A 20,966-nucleotide genomic window follows, 5' to 3' on the forward strand; every position below is an offset into this window, starting at 1 on the left:
TCTCGTGACTGCCGCTTTGCTGGTAAGCTCCGCCCCTGGATCTCCTACTACAAAAGACGGCAGTCTCGCGCTCCTAACCGTCAGCTGACTGTCCTCCGCTGCTGCTGTACAGTAACAGAGATGGCAGCGCTGAGATTACTGAACTTCTGGGCTATGTTAGTAACGCTCTCCGTCTGTAACGGGTGGCTTTTTGAGAATTTCGGGAGCTACAGGAACCGGGAGGCGGATGAAGTGGCTCTCTGGCCGCTGCCGCAGAAGATTCAGATTTCCGGGGCCGCTTTTCAGCTGAGCTCCGCCGGCTTCCAGATCACCCACGCTAACGGCTCGACCGCCGGTCCGAGCTGCAGCCTCCTCCAGAACGCTTTCCGCAGGTACAGCCGCCTACCAGCGCCTTCATTCATGTAGCTAAACATCTATGAAGCTTCCTGACTGTCTCTAACTGAATCCTTCTTTTAGAAACAGTCCAGTACTAACAATGAGGAAGTACCGCTGCTCAGAACATCTGTAGCTTAACTAGCTCACCTGGGTGGTTAACAAGTTAGCTAGTTAAGTTAACTAGGTAACTTAGTTAGAAGTTAGTTAAAGTTAAGCTACAATGGAAAGCTTTTTGATTTAAGTGATTTTAATATGTTTGGAGAAAGGGAAACAATGCATTCCAGCATAAAAACTAATAATAAAAAAAATAAACTAGACTGCTGTTCTGCTGTATCTGGTTCAGGATGGCTTGCAATTATTAATTGACGAATGAATTCTCAGTTATACATTCAATTCCTAAAGAGTATCCATCATTGAGGTGAATCTCAAGAAAACATGGGTCATGCAGCAAGGCAATGACCCTAAGCACACAGGTCATGCTATCAAAGAATGGTTAAATATATTGTTTTGGTTTCTAAGAGGTACATTTTGAAATGAAGAAAGGTAAACATTGCATCCCAGCATAAAAACCTAATCGCCTGTATTTTGCTATATCTGATCCAGGATCTTTGATTGATCAATGAATCCAATTATACCTGCAATTCCTGAAGAGTCTCCATCAGTGAGGTGAATCTCAAAAACAACAAAACATGGCTCTTGCAGCAAGGCAATGATCCTAAGCACGCAAGTTGTTCTGTCAAAGAATGATTAAAAAAAAGAAGGAAGTTCAAGTAAAACACTCCAGCATAAAACCCTAATCCCATCTGCTGTTTTGCTGTATCTGGTCCAGGATGGCTTGCCATCATTGATCAAGGAATTTCTAAAGAACAAATATGTCAGGACATCTGTCAGCAAGGTGAATCTCAAGAAAACATGGGTCATGCAGCAAGGCAATGAACCTAAGCACACAAGTCATGCTATTGAAAAATGGTTACATAAAGACAGATGACACAAAGATGGATCATTTTAGTTTAAAAGAGGCACATTTACTAATTCAGAAAGGTAAACATTGCATTCCAGGGTTAAAACCTTTTTACCATCTGCTATTTTACAGTTTCTGTTAAAGAATGGCTTGCCATTATTGATTGATCAATGAATTCTCAATTATACCTGCCTTTTATGAAGGATATCCATCATTGTCAGGATATCTATCAGTGATGTGAATCTTAAGAAATCATGGGCCACGCAGAAAGGCAATGACCATAAGCACACAAGTCATGCTATCAAAAATGGTTAAAAAAGAATTGACTTAATCTTTTCAAACCATGTTTTGTGGACAAATGAGACAAAAATAGATCATTTAAGTTTAAAAGAGACGCATTAAGAAAGGTAAACACTGTATTCCTGAGTAAAATTCAATCTAGTATTCAACTGTATCTGGTCCAGGATGGCTTGCCATCATTGATTGGTCAATGAATTCTCAAGCATACCTGCCATTTCTGAAGAGAAATTATGCATGAACATCTGTCAGTGAGGTGAAAAAATGGGTCATGCAAAGAATGGGTAAATAAGAATTAATCTTCTTAATTATTGTTATGTGGACAGATGAGACAAAAGTAGATCTCTCTAAAAGGGTATAATTGTCTTAATATGTCATTATATTATAATTATGTATGAGTAGCAAATGTCTTAAAATTCTTGAAATGACAATATGTATATGTGTATTACTCCAACATGATTGCAATTTTAAAATGTTCAGTGCCACGCCAAACCTTCATTCAGAAACATAAAATAACATTGTTTCAGAGATTAGGCAGGCAGCAGGGTTACTATTTTTTCAAGTAATGGCTTGTATGCAGAACATTTGAAAAAATGATAAACAGGATGTTAAAGATGTCACCATAGCAGTCAAGCGTGTTCTGAATCCATGACTGAAGTTTGATCAGGTGAGTGACGAGAACAGTCAGACTGGAGGGTAAAGAGGGTTAAGGGCAGTCATGTGACAACCTGACAGTACAGTGGTTCTGAGCACTTATGTGTCATTTGCATTACAGATACTTTGATTACATTTTTGGAAATGCGAGGAAGCAAGGAAAGAACCAGCAGAAGGTGTTTGACTCAGAGCTGCAGGAGCTTCAGGTGTTGCTTACGGCCAAGGACCCAGAGTGTGACGGCTATCCCAGTCTAAAAACGGATGAGTCCTGTGAGTTCCCGCTTCCTGTATTCCTGCACGTAGTCTAAATAATCTGCTAAACAGTGGCCTAAGCCTACTAAAGAGTGGAGATTACCATAATCCGATACTTGATGTGACATCTGCTGCTTGGCAGGGATAATCTGAGGTTAAATGCTTTAACTTCCTTTTAGGTTACCTTTTCATTGTAGGTCCAAGCATTGAATGTGTAGTAGCCTGATTTGTCAATGAGCAAGCAATTTGTTTTAGTTTCTACCTGACAATAAAGAATTGAAATGCAGAGCCAGTATTGTTGAAGAAATGTGGGTTATTGGTTATGGTGAAGAATGGATTACAACACTCTTGACTTTCACGTTTAGAATTCACTGGTTTTTCCTGTTTTCTGATGGGACATAAAAGATGGGGCTAAACCCTTAAACCCCAGGACAGGTTTTGCTTGTTGGCAACTATACATTATTTATGCTGGAAATGTTTATGGTGTACAAAACTATGCCTGAGAAACCCATTAAACCTCATATGTCTTTCTGCTAAGATTGAGTTGTTATATAGTTGTTTTTTTTAATGATTCATCCTACATCACAGTTTAATAATTATTTTATTCTAGTTTTGATCAAAATCAAGTCAAACTGATTGTTAAAAGATGCACCAGATTCACAAATTAAGGCATGATGCATTTCTTAAAGCTGTTTTTGTTCTGTTCATAGATCAGCTTGAAGTGGACCAACCCGCTTCTGTTCTCAAGGCTGCAAATGTGTGGGGAGCATTGCGAGGTAAGCTAACTTTAAATTCTGTTTATGACTGTAAATTTCTGCTTAGGGCTTCTGCTGTAGCCTGTTGTTTCATTATTTTATATGGAATTACTTTTATAAAAAAATACTAGATATTAAAGTATAATACATAGTCTACACAGAAAATAGTTTCTTTTTCAAACAAGAGCTAAAATTAAGAGCTTAGATTTGTGTTCCATTGTATCCAGTGATTAAACTCTCAGTTGCACAGTAGTTAAAACAGTATTTTTAAATGAATCCAATATTGCCCCACTAACCAGTCTTATCTACAAAAAGCCAGTGTGGCTGCAGGTTTTTATTACATTAAGGCAGAAGCACACCTGATTCTGCTTGTTAAATCAAATAATCTCAATCTTTGAACAGTTGGTAGTTAATAAGTGTGTTTCTGCTTGGTTGGAAGAAAAACCTGCAGCCAAACTCGCCCTTTGTGTATAAGATTGGTGACCCCTGCTCTGTGGAATACTGTTGCTCTCAGGCAACAAAACACATTTTTGTTCATCACAACATCTTTTGTGAAGCATTTTAAAATGAAATATACTGCCAAAATCTTAGTCAAATAAAATTAAGAATTGAGATGAGTGACATTTCATCTGATTGTGGATACATCCAGATGTTTTCTTCACTACACCGTTTACTGTTGCTAAATAAGTATCATGTATTTGGCTGAGCTTGTAGGAATCCTGTTTGTGTATTATTACAATATGTTTAAAATTTTGTTGGATAATTTTGTATAGTCATAACAATGAATGTAAGTCACTGGTAGGGGTGGGCGATATGGCTCTAAAATAATATCACGATATTTCATGGTATTTTCACGATAACGATACTTTTGGCGATATGACAACACTGAATTAGAAAAAATTGTTTAGAATTTTATTATTGCATGCAATATGCTACGGCTAACTGAGATATATAAAAAAAAATATCAGATTTGTAACAGAAGTCAATGATTCAGAATGTCATGATACTAGTAATGCACTCCAAATATCTATAGGATTAAAGATATATAATCTGTCTCTAGTATATATATAATGGGAAATGAGAATAGTGTGAATTTGTCTTTTGCTAAAAACGGCAAAAAAGTAGCACTCTGTTGCGATAATTAGGGGTGGGTGATGTGGCATGATATTTCAGGGTATAATATCGTTCACGATATTCAACATTTTTTAGTTCCCTGAAAGAGATGACTAAGCACAACTGCAGTACTTGTGAATGATTTTATGATTTTGTATATGATAAGCAGCTGCTGTCATGTGACTCAATGACCTACCTGCAATCACACTGCTTTGTTTTGCAGTGTGTAGATGATAGTAATCCTATTTTATTGCATGTCTTCTTTATGACTTTGCTTGTCTTAGGGCTTGAAACCTTCAGTCAGTTGGTGTATGAAGATGACTATGGAGCCGTGAGTTCACCTTTATGTTAATATACATTGACCTTATTCCTTTAAATTTGAAAAGTATAATCAAATTTACTTTATTGATGATTCCAGGTGTATTCAGTTCGTCGAGTAATGTTTGCCATTGAATGTTAACTTCTTTTAATTTACAAAAGCAGAATCTAAGCTGATGTTAACAGCCACTGAACTTCCAATATTATCTCTTAGTCTTCATTTTTTGGCTTCAAAATGTGCAGAAATGTTTGTTTAAGTATAATTTATTTCAATAGCTGCCTGACATTTAGATATGTGGATTTTAGTATTGTTTTATAGAGTAATTTAAATCACAACATTTTTGTCTACACAAAGCAAATTATTATTTACATTCCTCTTAACCCTTGTATGGTGTTCATATTGTTGTTACTCAGTTACTCTGAGTGTGTATCATTTTTCCTTTGATACAAAATGTAAACGGGTCCCACAGACCCGAACACCACACAAGGGTTAAGTGGTCTCAGAGACGTTTATGAACATCTAGGGAAAGTGATATATATATATATATATATATATATATATATATATATATATATATATATATATATATATATATATATATATATATATATATATATATATATATATATATATATATATTATTTTTTATTTTTTATTGCTGAACTGTTATGGTTACATTTTTAATTGCAGTAGTGATCCTGCATTTGCAAGTGTTTCCACGAATACCTTATTTAAAAAAAAAAATGTTTGTTTTATGTCTCGTTGCTCCAGCATAAAATCAATAAGACAAGTATCTCAGACTTCCCTCGGTTTGCCCATCGAGGAATCCTGCTGGACACATCTAGACACTACCTGCCTCTTAAAGCCATTTTGACCAACCTGGTAAGCTAAGTCATATGGTGTCCTGTATAATGTAAAAGGTATGCAATTGAAATAACAATAGTCTCGTAGAGGAAGTGTTGTATGTGTGTGTTTCTTTGGTTTTTTTTTTTGTGTCTGTGAAGTAGGCTGCATTCTACATAATAGAATATTTTGAAGGGAACAACAGTTGTATACAGCTGAAACATTTAACCAACATTCAGAACGATTTAGAGGATGCAAAAGATGTATACTCTAAATCAGGGGTGTTTAATTAGAATTTAGTACGGTCCAATTGGAGAAAATTTAATCAGTCCAGAGTAGAGCATTTGGTGATCTTACACCACACGTGATTGGTCTGTGCGTTTACTGCGGCGTAAAACACACACTGCAGCGTAGCGAGTGGCCTAAAGTTGAGGTCTTTTCAACTTTATGCAAATGAGAAGGTAGCCAATCAGCGCCACGCACCACAGGCTGAACAGGCTGAGTAAGCTTTTTCAGGCTTTTTTGTGCTTTAAGAAACCCCTTTGTAAGATAAGAGATGGAGGTCCAGCTGGTCTTGAGCTGGATGTTCACCAGGCGATTAAAAAAAAGAACAGCATCTTGTTTATACACAGCACTGAACTACAACTCTACACATTCTTGCTGGTGGCAGATAAGCTGCTTGTTCTTTCAGGCGACACGCCTCAAAGCGGCGAGAGAAAGGCGGAGAAAGCATTTGGGAGCGATGCCGCGTCGCTGCAGTGTAAACAAGAAAAGTTACACCACTTTAAATGAACACTGTCAAAATTAAATCCTTCTCTGTAGTTTATCGGTTTGGGTCCGCATTGGAGAACGTCTGCGTCCGGACCCGGACCGCTTATTAGTGACCCCTGATTTAAATCATTCTGAATGTTGTCTGCGACTTCTTCCGTGCAGTTTTATATCAATATATATCAATTACCATAAGATATATGGATGAATGATTGAAAAATCAGAGCTACACAGTTACTTATAAATGTAGTTTATCATACTACCTACCTTTGTTGACATACTAGCTAGCTACCATAGCAATAACCAATATGTTTATTTTATTTTTTATTTTTTGTTATTTTTTTTTCATTCTAGGTAAAACTATTTAACCTTTTAGGTCAAAGTGAGAGTTTAGGAGGATGCAAAGCTTCTGGTGATGCCACCATGACATATTTGTGTAACCAAAAGGCTAGTAAGAGTTTTAATAGGACAGTCATTTGTTTTTCTTTCTTTTTAAAGGCAATTAAGCATGACGCTGCATTAGTACAATACAATTCTTTCCACACCAGCACTTTTTTGAGTAATGTGGTGGATCAGGCTACTCTTAAACCTTCACTCATTTACTGAGACTTGCTTCTCTGGTTTCAATACGAACGATGAAAAGGAATTCAGGTGGAGGATGAGGAAATTCTGGTCTTCAAACATCTGATCAGTCATATGAAAACCTTGTGACAGGTCCTAGGCTGTTCAAAGTGCAAAGTTATCAACACTGCTTTAAGCTGATTAAACAAAATACTGAATGTGTCCAGTAATACATAGTTACTGTAACTGTTATAAGAGGTACAGGGGTTGTACAATGAAACTGAAACACCTGTCATTTTAGTTTGGGAGGTTTCATGGCTTAATTGGAGCAACCTGGTGGCCAATCTTCATTAACTGCACATTGCACCAGTAAGAGCAGAGTGTGACGGTTCAGTTAGCAGTGTAGGAGCACAGTTTTGCTCAAAATATTGCAATGCACACAACATTATGGGTGACATACCAGAGTTCAAAAGAGGACAAATTGTTGGTGCACGTCTTGCTGGCGCATCTGTGACCAAGACAGCAAATCTTTGTGATGTATCAAGAGCCACGGTATCCGGGGTAATGTCAGCATACCACCAAGAAGGACCAACCACATCCAACAGGATTAACTGTGGAAGCAAGAGGAAGCTGTCTGAAAGGGATGTTCGGGTGCTAACCCGGATTGTATCCAAAAAACATAAAACCACAGCTCAAATTACGGCAGAATTCAATGTGCACCTTAACTCTCCTGTTTCCACCAGAACTGTCCGTCAGGACAATAAATTATTGTGGTCTAAAACCAGGTGTTTCAGATTCATTGTCCAGCCCCTGTAGTTCAGGCTCGTATTTTGTCTTTTGAAACTTTCCATAAAGAACATTGTCTGTACAGGTCTAGTTTTTTTTACACCAATCTGTGCAGAGAGATTCAATATTTTAATTAGTATGTACAGAAGGATGTGTTCAAATCTTTACTTACAAATTACATCATCTGTAATTTGTCCAGGTGTGCTCAAACGTTTCCAGTTTGTAAATAGTCCCATAGACATTCTTTGTTTGCATAACTACATGTAATTATGGTGAAATGCCTGAAACTGTGCCGAAGTTGAATAGCACTGCTGTAGAATTTGCTTCACCACTGCAAACTGTATATTGATCTGTACTGTCAACTGGAAATATGACTTCAAGGAAGTGGTCTTACTTACATAACTGGAAAAACAGTTTACCACTACCATCACTAAATTTAATTTAGTCATCGTGACCAAGCACAAAATGCACATCACAAGATGTGGTTGTCACCTCTACTGCTGAGGGGTTAAACAGAGAGAGGCTGTGTGAGCGAGTGAGGACAGTTTCAGGTTACACAAATGAAGAATGCTGAAAATGCTGGTTTCACAGACAACAGTAATTGAAACACTCTCACAAGCTTGATATTTAATTACCAAAACTGGTCATGGTGTACTCCTGCCATGTATCTGTTTCTGTTTTGCATGCCGTCACCTTATCTGGTCAGCTAGTTTCCAGTGCTTTCTTACAGTGAATATATGGATTAAGAACAAAATAAAAGTATGCAGAAGCAGGATTGCACATTGCTGTACTAGAATAATAAAAAGACACTTATGTAAAAGCTAGTTTGTCTGGTTTAGTGTTTAGTAATGGATCTAGTTAGTACTGGTACATAGAATTTGGTGTATTTGACACATCCGCCAGACCAGTACTGTGGCATATTTGACTACCAATACATTATATAAAACCAGACAGATCAGGATAACACGTCTCTGTAGAAACCGTTCATCTTTATTTCATTGTTCTTCTCTGTCTAACAAAACTGTTGCATGATGTTTTTTTAGGAAGCCATGGCGATGAACAAGTTCAATGTTTTCCACTGGCACATTGTGGACGATCACTCCTTCCCCTTCCTAAGCCGTACTTTCCCTGACCTCAGTCAGAGGGTGAGCTATCTTTAAGCAACCTTACATGCTCCTGCAGTGTCTGTTGTAACAAGGCGAAGCTGTAATACTAATGCAGAGATGCATAGTAGTGATTTTTACAGCACCTTCAGTGCAGTCCCCAAAGAAGAAAAGTTATATAATTACCAAAAGAATACATGTTACTACTATTTAAGTCATAATTTAATTACATAATAGATCTGGGGACACTAATCTACACCAGAGCTCCCTTCATTCTTTGGAAAGTCAGTCAAATTGCATCCCCAACTGTTATGAACGTATGTTTATATAAAACTAACATTATAATTTATTAAGATATGTGTGAAGGCTTAATTTTAATTAATAGTTCATGCTAAAAAGTTTAACTGGGTCACATGTCAGAGGCATTCTGTAGTAGATCACTACACATTTTGGAGATTATTTATAATTGCCTTGTACATTTTCTCTTCTCACATCCATCAGTACTGTTTTCTGAAATGAAAATAATTGTATGTCTGAAAAAAAAAGTTATGTATTTTTCTTTTTTTTATTAAAATCTTCAATAATTAATAAATCGTTTTATTTTAATGTGCAGATAATTAGACATTTTAAAGTATTTGCTTTATGAAATGTAATTTACTTTGAGATTCTGTTTTAATTAATATTGCCTCCTCTTTTCACTCTTCTATTCTGCCTTCTTGGAAAAAGAGGGTAGGTAAAAGGAGAAACCATGATGACCCACAGATTGTAGTTATAGTATTCCCCCTTGTCCTAAATTCTTCTAGATCTGAGGCACATAGTTGCATCCCGTAGTTGAATCTGTCCCTCCTAATACTAGCACATGTTTTCTGTACAGGTTTATTACCCCAGGTGGTGCTATTTAAGATACTTTTTTTAGAGTTACTATTTATTCCTAACTTAATAAACATTTTTAATAGCTTGTAATTATTAGAAATAGCACCTACATTTATTGATGGCCTGTACTTTTCCTGCTGTGATATCACGATTTCATTTGAGCCGCATTAATTAATATTTAATTAATAATAATTTGTTGTATATTACTTTTCACTATAAAGCTGAGAATATAATTAGAAATAAAATAAGGTATATCATTGTTCTCTAATGAAAAAAAAAACCGAAATGTCGTGCTCCTAAAACAGATGACAACAGGGTTCAGGTTACCCCTAAACTATTCCTATTAGACAAAATTAAGTTAGAAAAAAATCTCTCTGCAGTTTCATTCCCTCTAAGAAAATGCTGTAGTTTACCTAAAACAGAATGCAGCATGATCCAGGTTCACTGCTCATACCTTCTGTTTTGTTTTGTTAAAGGGGGCCTTCCATCCTTACACACATGTGTACACTCCGTCTGATGTGAAGATGGTGATTGAGTTTGCTCGCATGAGGGGCATTCGTGTTGTTGCAGAGTTTGACACTCCAGGACACACTCAGTCATGGGGAAAAGGTCAGTGAAGGACCCTTGATTTAATAAATGTGTAATTGTGTTTGTATTGTGACCACTGTGAATAAATAAGTGTGCACGGTGGGTGTTGTGCATTTCGGCATTTTCAAAGGAGTCTATTTTATATATTTATAAAAGTATTATGATATGACTATATTATCAGAAGAACTGCCAGGACCACAAAGTCAGTGATTCATACAGGAAAAACTATATCAAAATACAGTGAATATTTGCAGAGCTAAACTTGCAGGAATTTTGAAAGCACTAAAATGTTCCACTTATCCAGTAAAATATTTAATATCAGAAGAAATGTATCTTTTGCATAAACAACTCTGGAAAAAAAACCCACATAAAATGATGGGTTTCTTTGATTTTACCAAATTAAAAATCTCTGGAATATGATCACAATCATAAAACCAAGCTGAACTGAATTTTTGCACCAGGAGTGGCATAAAGTTTTTCAAAAGCAGTGTGTAAGACTGGTGGAGGAGAACATTCCAAGATGCATGAAAAATGTGTTTAAAAAACAGGGTTATTCCAACAAATATTGGTTTCTGAACTCTTTAAAACTTTATGAATATGAACTTGTTTTTTTTTTTTTTTTTTGCATTATTTGAGGCCTGAAAGCTCTGCATCTTTTTTTTTATTTCAGGCATTTCTCATTTTCTGCAAATAAATGCTCTAAATGACAATATTTTTTATTGGAATTTAGGAAAAATGTTGTCTGTAGTTTATAGAATAAAACAACAATGTTCATTTTACTCAAACATAGACATATAAATAGCAAAATCAGAGAAACTGATTCAGAAACTGAAGCGGTCTCTTCATTTTATTTCCAAAGCTTTATAAGTCTTTGTGTATGTAAACCTTTTCTCTTCATGCAGGTCAGCCAGATCTTCTGACCCCATGCTTCTCTGGCAGCAGTCCAACAGGCACTTTCGGGCCAGTAAATCCCATCCTGAACTCCACCTATGACTTCATGACCCGCTTCTTTAAAGAGGTCAGCACTGTGTTCCCTGATGCCTATATCCACCTGGGAGGAGATGAGGTGGATTTCTCCTGCTGGTGAGGATGACATTTTGATTAAAATCACTTTAACCGAATACCATCTTATCGATTTTAACATACTGTAACAAACAAACACAAAGCATTATTATTCACATACAAATGAAATGATATTTAATGTCTGTATTTTGAGGTAATACAAAAGTTTTGATTAAACTTAAGCCATTATAACTTGCCATATAGCTAGTTAGTTTAATTGCTTATAAAGCCTTTACCAATTATTGCTTCTTTTGCTCTTAGGAAGTCAAACCCTGACATTCAGAAGTTTATGGACCAACAGGGCTTCGGCCAGGACTACAAAAAACTTGAATCCTATTATATTCAACGGTAAAAATCCCACTTTCTATGTAAAGTAAAAGAAGGAAAGCCACAGAATAGTTGTAAATATATCACTTGTGTATAACAACAGGCTCCTTGACATTGTGAGTGCCACCAACAAAGGCTACATGGTCTGGCAGGAAGTATTTGACAATGGAGTGAAGGTAAGAGATGCTTGTTTTACTTCACAGACTTACTGTTCTTGAGATGGTAGTTAATAAAACAAGTCAGCTTTATCTGAGTCAGATTTTATTTTTTGTGCCTGTGGTCATTTCAAGCTGCAGTTTCACATATTTATTTAGATTTGCTAAAGTTTGAAACACTTTTTTTTTTTTTTTTTTTTTTTTTAAATCAAAAATGAAACCAAATTACTAAAACAAAATGGAGAATTAAACTCCAGTCTCCTGTGTGGAAGACGGTGAAGCTGCTTCCATGCTTAGAATAGTTTATTATTTACTGTTAGAATGTACAAAGTGATGTCACACATGCTACTTAATGTTTGTTCATGAGGATGATCTTTGGATGCAAAGAAAAAGGAACTTTACATTGGTTATTGTCTGCCGTTGTTATTTTAATTCAGTGCTTTTAACTGGAAAAAGGAAAAAAAATATAAAGATATTTTCATTATTTTAATTCTTTTACATTTTCAAACTAATATCTACAGGTCCATTGATTTACCATAATATGTTTGGGGAAATAAAATTTTAATCGTTTGTCTTGTTTGGTCAGTTAGCAAGGCAACAGTTCCTCTTGCCTGCTTTAGCCTAGTATCATAAGTTAAATTTATGCTATGGGAAATGCAGAACATCTTTTCATTGGAGCAAAAGCATGTGTTTAGTCTGTAGTTATTAGGGGTGTCACGATTCTCTAAACCCTCGATTCGATTTTATTTCCGATTTGAGGGTCACGATTCGATTCGATTCTCGATTTTCTTTTTTATTATATTTTTACATTTTATTATTTTATGCCTCATAAAATTTTAATAATATATTATTTATTATTTTTATTATTATTATTATTATTATTTATTAAGATATATATGTAATGCCATCTAGTGACTTTTTTTTGGTAGCAACAGTGTGCACTATTAAAACTGCAACGTGCAACATAAAAAAAAAAATAAAAAAAAAGGAACAATTAAAGCCTTAACAAACTGAACTCTATCCTACTATAACAGTTAAACATGAAAAATAAGACTCGGTCCCTGAGTTTTTTTTCTTTAAGAAAGATATATTATTAACTTTATCTGAGAGAAAGATGTTTTTTTAATTCAAATGAAGCAACAGGTGTAGTCAATCATAAGTTTAAGATTTTTAATCCACCTCACTGTGATCTATAGTCAGCGTTCTCAAGTCACACTGACACACGCATTTCAGCGAGTTCACACACACACAGAAAACTAAACCTGCGCGCACAACGCCCGCCCCCCCTCGCCCCGTTGGACAGATAAAAACCAGTGATCACACTCCCGCCGACACTCAAAACTTGAAAGCCCTGTTTTCAGTTTCAGTTTCTCTGTTCTCTGCCTCTCACACAGCAGAACTGAGGGCGGGGCTGCGCTCATGCAGCGGCGCTCTCTATTGAAATGAATAGGATGCGCTGTGTTGGTGCTGCGCCATTTGCGTAGCGCGCTGTGCGCGCGGGAGGGATCGTCGATACTCTTTTTGACTTCGATACACGATACCATGACCTCATTTCGATCGATTTCGATAAAATATCGAGATCGTGACACCCCTAGTAGGTATGTATGTGAGGAACAGAAAGTAATTAGCCTACTTTTGTAACATGTTCCTTTTTATAAAGCATCCAGTAATCATCTTCACCAATTCTTATGCTGTGCTTTTGTGATTGTGTTTAAACTGTCATTAAAAGAGGTGTTTTTCCATGTATATGTAAATAACCCTTATTATCAAAGTGAATGTTCACTGATTTTTCACAATTGTGCTTGTATTAATACTAACTATGCACAACTGTCTGTGATTGACTGCTCTGGTGCATGCTGCTTTGCTAAACCTCCACAATGCATGCACTGATCAATGCTTATGCTTGCTTATGCTTATGCAAACAACAACTAGAGTTTTCTGTTAGACTGGACATATAAGGCAGAGAATAAGCTGTGTACCTATTGCAGCTGAAGGGAGACACAGTCGTGGAAGTGTGGATGAACAACAATGTGGATGGGGAGCTTCAGAAGGTCACAGGGTCTGGTTTCACCACCATTCTCTCCGCTCCCTGGTACCTGGACTACGTTAGCTATGGACAGGACTGGCAGAAGTACTACAAGGTTGAGCCGCTCAGTTTTCAGGGTTTGTGTGCTTAATAAATCGTCTCTGTTTAGCTCATTCATAGAATCCAGTGTTTTACAATAGCACTAGGTCATTGTATATAGTTACAGTTCTACGGATACAAATACGTTTATGTATTTTTTAACCTTTAGAAGTCAAAGTCTTGGTTGACTCAGTTGATAATGAATGCATAGTGTAATTCCATCATAATTATTTATGTGTTTTGTACACATTAGCTCATCAGTTCTGTCAAACTAAATATTAATTCTTATAGTTACTAAAAGTTACAGTGATTAGAAGTTTGAGTGAACAAAACAAAGAGAAGACTGTACATTTAATTTGTAAGTAATTAAGTAGATAACTTTAAGTACTATTATATTAATATGTAATTGCATTTAACTAATACAGTATTGACTTCTAAGGGTTAGTAGCTGAAAATAGATGAAGAGCAAAGTTTAAAACCTTTTTATGTCCTCCCTGCTTAGTCTGATAGAACTAGTGTATAATAATTAAATCGCTTTAAGTCAGTAGATAGTACTGTTAACTATAGTAGAGCTAGAGGATTGTTGGATTGTTTCTCAATTAATTTTTTTGTGGTATGAAATTCAAACTATGCTTCACTCCCAGGCTTCCATTACAAACCACACTCAAGCATATGATATCGGTGAACTAAAGAGAGGGGTCCTATACTGTGTTTTTTTTTTGTTGTTTTTTTTAAACAGTTTGTTCTGAACTAGTCATGTTGGCAGTAATTTTGCATTGCATGTTTGTCTTGAGTACAAACAAATCAGTCTACGGGTTAGTGTATTAGGTAACATTCTTTGTTAAGCATATATTGCTTAATGCTAGGGACCAAAAAATATATATACATTTTTTTAATCATATGAACTATGTGGTGGGCCTGTTTTCAGAGTGTGACCTCCCTAATCAGTAAATGCCCACAGTGACCACAGAACAGAAATGATGCATCAGATACATCAATATTTTGAAACATCTTCATCATTAAGACATAGCATCACCATATCATTGTATAAAGTATTATTGTTGTACTGTAAAACTGTAATAGGCGTTTTTGGATTGATTTTGGGTGTGAGACTCCAAGTTACTTTTTAGGCATTAATACACTGCCTGGCCAAAAAAAAGGTTACACACTCTCTCCATATTTCATTGGACTGCCTTTAGCTTTGATTTCGGCTCGGATTCTGAAATGTCAAGATTTCTTTCAATCCAGTGTTGCATTCATTTTTCACCAAGATCTTGCATTGATGATGGTAGAGTCTGACTGATGACCGATATATAAAGCCCAGCACATCCCAAAGATTCTTAATGAGGTTATGGTCTTGAACAATCCATGTGTAAAAATGATGATCTCATGCTGAAAAAAAGTCAGCTGACCTCATTCTTTAAGCACATACTGTTGCTGAACCTAGACCTGACCAACTGCAGCATCAACCCCACATCATTTGCATAGTTAAATCCAGGCAGCGACTTTGTTTTTTTTGTTTTGTTTTGTCTTTGGCCAGGCAGTGTATATATAGCAACTTGATTTACAAGTTGGATTGGCCGTACAGCTTCTTGATTGTTCACACTTCTAGGTTTCATCATTTTACTCTAGACATAAGTTGCTTTGAGTAGAGAATGACAAAGCTTGCCAAACTTAGATGCTGGTATTGTGCAAAGAAGTTACTGCACACCCCAGTTGTTATTGGCTTGGTTCTTCTACATCTTTGCTAGGATGGTTTAGGTTGCTTGACCCACCTCTGATTGCATGTCTGCCACGCACGCTTGCTGCACATGGTAACCATCTCTTGGCTTTAACGTTTTAGAGTTTTGTGGAGCACCTTTAAGATCTATGGTTGTGTTTGCACCTGGCATTAACACACACATCTTAGGTGATCGATTATAAGTGGCCAGCTGTAAGTAAAAGTCAGGGAACAATGGAACAACATTGACACGAGAGAGATGGATATGACCACAACAAATAAATTAAATGAACATTTATGCATTTGAAAACATTTGAAGGTCAAATGCAGAGGAAGACTGATAGTAAAGTGGTAGAAAGGGTAGAAAATATGATCTCAGCTGGTCTGAGCTTGAAAATACCATGTGTTAAACGGGTATGTTTTTGGGTGCCTTTTGTAATCAGATCACCTAATGACAGATGAAAACTGATTCTGTTTAACATACTGTTGTTACATATTCACACTCTCATTTTATAGGTACCAAAGCATGTGTAGTCTAATCTGCTGCAGACTATACACAACGCCAGTAGCACACACTAAGAAATTAACATGTATTAATGTACACCTGACTGCACAATAATCAGTTTGGTGAGCCGATTTTGATTGCATTCTCACCCGTGTGCGTAAAACACTGCATCCCTTTCCCCACTCATTTGCTGCATCGTAAACAAAGCGCATGGTTATTTGCGAATGTGCCTTTGTGATGGTGTGTATGTGTCTGTGTGTAGCTGAAAGCAGACACACAGCTCCACGTGTGGAAGGAGAATCCGCAGTACCAGGATGAAATGGCACGGATAACTGCGGCTGGGTTCTACACCCTACTCTCCAGCCCCTGGTACCTAAACCGCATCAGCTACGGCCAAGACTGGCAAGCGGTTTACAAGGCTGACCCGCAGAACTTCAACGGTGTGTGTGGGAGAGAGAAAGTCTTAGATTTAACGGTTCAGGCATACAGTGGCATGATCAGTTTTTTTTAGTTAGTGTAAGTAATAGAAGATCTGAGTCTCCAGAAGTAAAAGTTGATAAATATTCAAAGTCGTTATTAAATTAGATAAACCTTTTACAGTTCCCTTCGTCAAATCTCACATATAGGAAATGCTTCTTGCAGCCTAGTCTTTAAAATCTTGTTTGTGAGATTATTTATTATTTTTTTGGCTATTCTTTTTTGCAAAATACTTCTATCTTTGTGAGATTTGTCTAAATGATGTTCAGATTTAGTTGATTTTGAGGTGTGTTTTAAGATACTATTAATCCTGTTGTGTATAATAGCCATTTTATATTAAGCTTCATTTGATAGTGTAATATTAGCTTTTTCTTAAATGTGTGCTCATTGTGGATAAAATTATTATTTTTTTTAGATATATTTTATCAGTCCATTCAACCACTTGCTAAAATACATCTTCTGTAACATTAATTTGAAAACGTCTGATGGTAAATGTTGTGGTGGGAATTTCACTTCCCTTTTCACCCAGCTTGACCTTCACTCTTAACTGTTTGCTAAGTTTCAAAGTCTTCTCTTACTTTGTGGCCATATCTTATTTTTTTATTGCTAAGGAGCTGCTTAGAAGAGCCCATGACTGCTGATTGTTGAAACAAAATTATTTATAATTTCCTAAAATTTTTATTACATGGTTTGAACTTCTTTGGTAGGCATTATTTGAAAGCTTAAATATCTTGGGGTGTCCTTTGGGTGACTTTACATGTTGCTCCTTCATATTTGTTACTTTGCAAAAACAAACCAAAAAAGGATTAGGTTTAATGCATGTTTTATTTTAAGCCTTTTTGAGATCAGTTCATTTTCTATTCATTTAACTAATCACAGTAACAGCATGTAATAGTTTGGGCACACACAATTTCTGTCAGTGGCACTGTATGTTAAGTATATCACCAGTACAGCCTGTAAACACCACTACCTGCTCATAAATTCAGTAACAAATATCTGATTGAAGGTTTGCCCTTTGAGCAAGTCAAATCACATGTACTTGTAGACAGTTTTGTAAATGTATTGATTCCTTTACTACAAACATCATACAAATATTTTACCAGTTTGTGTTGAGTTATTTTAGAAACTTGTTTTTATGTAGTTCTGGAGCTTCTGGAATGGTTTAAAATGGAACATTTGAAACCGTTGTCCACTGATTCATAGGTTTAGAGGGATTGTTTGTGCTGCATTATCTACATCATTAATAAAAAATGCTATGTTTTATTTACTTAGGTTAGACTTGTTTGTCTGGGTTGGAGTCAGGTGCCTCTGTCAGGTGCCTCTGTCAGGTGCCTCTGTCAGGTGCCTCTGTCAGGTGCCCCTGTCAGGTGATGGGTGTGTTGCCTGTAAACCCATGAAGAAAAAGAATGTGCTTCCTTATCTGTTCTGTAATACATAACTCTGCATTGGCCTACATAGCCTATACACCTGATAGTTACAGTTTCTGGTTGTCAGATCGTAGGCTGAGCTTTATCCCCTGGTCATAATTAGGGTGTGGTTATGTTGGTATGGACACCTGTTGAGTGAAGCAATGTTCCTCATAGTGACCAATACAGTTTAAATTTCCTATATAAAAAGTATAGATGTTAACAAAATTAATGTTTTACTATGTTCTATAATATCAAAAAATTACATTTTGTTCTTGTTTTTGACCCTTTAGGCACAGCTGAACAGAAGAAGCTTGTTATTGGTGGAGAGGCTTGTCTATGGGGGGAGTATGTGGATGGCACCAACCTCACTCCCCGATTGTGGTATGAGACCCTCTTGAAATGTTGGCAAAATGCAGTGTGACCTAGTTTATTTAAATAACTCTTAATTTCAACCTGTGATTGGTCTCCATTTTTAATGTGAGAAGGCAACAGGCATAAATATATCAATGTGCATATGTGCATAAGTTCACAGACAAATACAAATAATTTACATCTATTACATTACATTACATTTGGCAAATGCTAAATGTAATGTAATGTAATTTATAAATGTGATCTGACTCATCCAAAAATCTTGGCAAATAATCTGGATTTATTTGTTAGGCTTGTAATGTGAACATTGCCAAAGAGACTTATTTCCAGTCATGAATTTTTTGAAAAAGCCTAAAATGTCCTGGATTCTTTACAATCAAGCTATTGAGCCATGGAGATTTTTCAAATCATTTTTCATCAAGTTTTACTATTGCCCAGTTTAAAGCAGTTTGTAACACTGCACTGATGACAAGATAAAAAGAGTTTTGCATTTAATGAAACATGTTTACATATAATTGCAATAAACATAACTATTTTAGAATCATTTTATGGAACAGACAAACCTAATCCGGTAGCATACAATTCAGTTACACAGATTTTAAGAGCCATAACCGTTTGATAATGAAAAATATTCAGACTATTGAAAATTGGAATCTAAAAATGTTTAATTATTCTTTATAAATAAAACATAAGTAAAATAAGTAGACATACCAGCTCATTCTGTTTAATTAGCTCTCCTCACTAAGTAACAACAGTAAGCAATATTAATGTCATATCCATATATTGTACAAATATTAAGTAACAATTATTGTGACAGGGCTAGTGCTTTGTTTTAATCAGTACAATACCAATATGTAGGAACTAGTTGTTTCAATCGATTAAAAAGTTTTATAAGAATAATCACAACATAATTCTGTGATTAACCGTGAATAATCTCATTTGCTTTTCTTCAGATGTACATTTTATTGTGGCTGTTTAAATACAAATAAGAGAATGTAAAATGTAATTATTGTATATTAGTGGTGTCAATTAAAATAATAATATAAACCTGTATATTTGAGAGGAGATAAAATCAACGCAGGGTCCTGGAATAAAAAATGCATGATAAATTGGATTGTAAAATTGGTTGTGGGGAAATTCGAACTTAATTTGAAAAAAAAAAAAAAAATCTAAGGGATGAGGAGCAGGAGGGCAGGAACTGGGACTGGGTCGGAGCTGGAAGTTCAGAGCGTGCCCTTCAATCATTCAGCCAGAAAACGCGTTGGGTGGGGGCGGGGCAGAATATGGCGGAAGTAGGGGTCAAACTTGGTGCCTTAATTAACTTGCAACAGCGCAATTAACAGCGCGCGTTAACACTTTAATATCTTAAATTTAATGCTTAAGGGCTTCACCTATGCAATGCATGTGTTCTCATCTGAAAGCCTTGGAAATGATTTTCTAAAATCATTCATTCACACTTTGCAAAGCTACAATCTGCCAATTAAATTACTGTGATTTAAAAAGGTGACAAACTGTTTGTGTGCTTCACAGGCCCCGAGCAAGCGCAGTAGGAGAGAGGCTGTGGAGTGATGAGAATGTGAAGGACATCAACAGCGCCTACAATCGCCTGGCCAAACACCGCTGCCGCATGGTCCAGTAAGTCACGAAACACATTTGAATGTTGCATTAGTTGTTGGTTAAATAGGTCCACTTACCTGGTTAACCTCCTTCTCCTGGAGATTGTGCTGAATGTTATTTTAAAGTAGTTTTACAAAAGTTATTCTGATTTGGACTTGCATTTATAACAGTCAGTTTAATGTACAGATGCATACTCTGCATCCATGTGCAGTTCAGTTGTTGTTGTAGGGGTTTGCAGTACTAAAAGGAACATTAAAAAAAAAAAACAATTTAACCCAATTTACCTTAAAATAGCAGCATCAAAATAATTCAAAATAAATCTGTAATACCTGTATTACAGAGAAAAGCATGTATATTAATGCTCTGAACTCAACACTCTGCTAACTGCATTACGTAACTCTGGTAAAGAGAGCAGGACAGTGCTTTCAATAACTCTTATGCTGTTTAACTCTCATAGAGGAGTCCTATTTGTGTTAAATGTTGAAATATTACTCTACCACACCAATCAACATGCTTCTGTCACTTTCATTGACTGTTCTGTTTCTCTCAGCTTGTCCAGAAATGCATGTGAAAAGCTATTAGTGGTGGGTTAAAGCACAAGTTAAGCGTTGCTCTGCAGTGGGTAATGCTTTTAACCATGAAGGCAGGAATGTGTAGGTGGGAGGCTCAGCCAACCAACAGTCACGTGGCACATAGTTATATTTCTGGGGAAGGCACGTGCTAAACTTGACCACTATAAAAGGAGACCAGGAGCAAGAAACACCAGTTTTGTAGTACATCACAATGTGCGCTCACTAGTGTGTCTGTGTTCACCGCATGGATAGGGTTAAAGACAGAGACAAAATAATGTTAATGTCCAACACAAATAGTGAATATGGTTGTCTTGGTATACAGCTCTGGAAAGAAATAAGAGACCACTTAAAATGATGAGTTTCTTTGATTTCATCAA

At 36.2% G+C, this 20,966-nt stretch overlaps 1 protein-coding gene across 2 annotated transcripts in view; it reads left to right on the top strand.

Moving 5' to 3' along the window:
• The window catches only part of hexb (hexosaminidase B (beta polypeptide)), a 22,002-nt gene continuing 1,036 nt past the window's right edge, over window positions 1-20,966 (top strand). Inside the window, exons 1-13 of one of the 2 annotated variants that reach the window (XM_022667869.2) lie at window positions 1-371; window positions 2,409-2,557; window positions 3,250-3,315; window positions 4,692-4,738; window positions 5,498-5,608; window positions 8,728-8,829; window positions 10,137-10,269; window positions 11,151-11,331; window positions 11,572-11,658; window positions 11,741-11,813; window positions 13,781-13,955; window positions 18,319-18,409; window positions 19,931-20,035. In XM_022667869.2, coding sequence (XP_022523590.2) covers window positions 121-371; window positions 2,409-2,557; window positions 3,250-3,315; window positions 4,692-4,738; window positions 5,498-5,608; window positions 8,728-8,829; window positions 10,137-10,269; window positions 11,151-11,331; window positions 11,572-11,658; window positions 11,741-11,813; window positions 13,781-13,955; window positions 18,319-18,409; window positions 19,931-20,035 — 1,571 coding nt within the window. In that variant the 5' untranslated portion in view covers window positions 1-120. Of the gene's footprint in view, window positions 372-2,408; window positions 2,558-3,249; window positions 3,316-4,691; window positions 4,739-5,497; window positions 5,609-8,727; window positions 8,830-10,136; window positions 10,270-11,150; window positions 11,332-11,571; window positions 11,659-11,740; window positions 11,814-13,780; window positions 13,956-16,404; window positions 16,583-18,318; window positions 18,410-19,930; window positions 20,036-20,966 lie in introns of both variants that reach the window. The other variant, XM_022667868.2, reaches the window with a different exon arrangement.

Source organism: Astyanax mexicanus, chromosome 1, assembly GCF_023375975.1.
Source record: "Astyanax mexicanus isolate ESR-SI-001 chromosome 1, AstMex3_surface, whole genome shotgun sequence".
Classification (NCBI taxonomy): Eukaryota; Metazoa; Chordata; class Actinopteri; order Characiformes; family Acestrorhamphidae; genus Astyanax; species Astyanax mexicanus.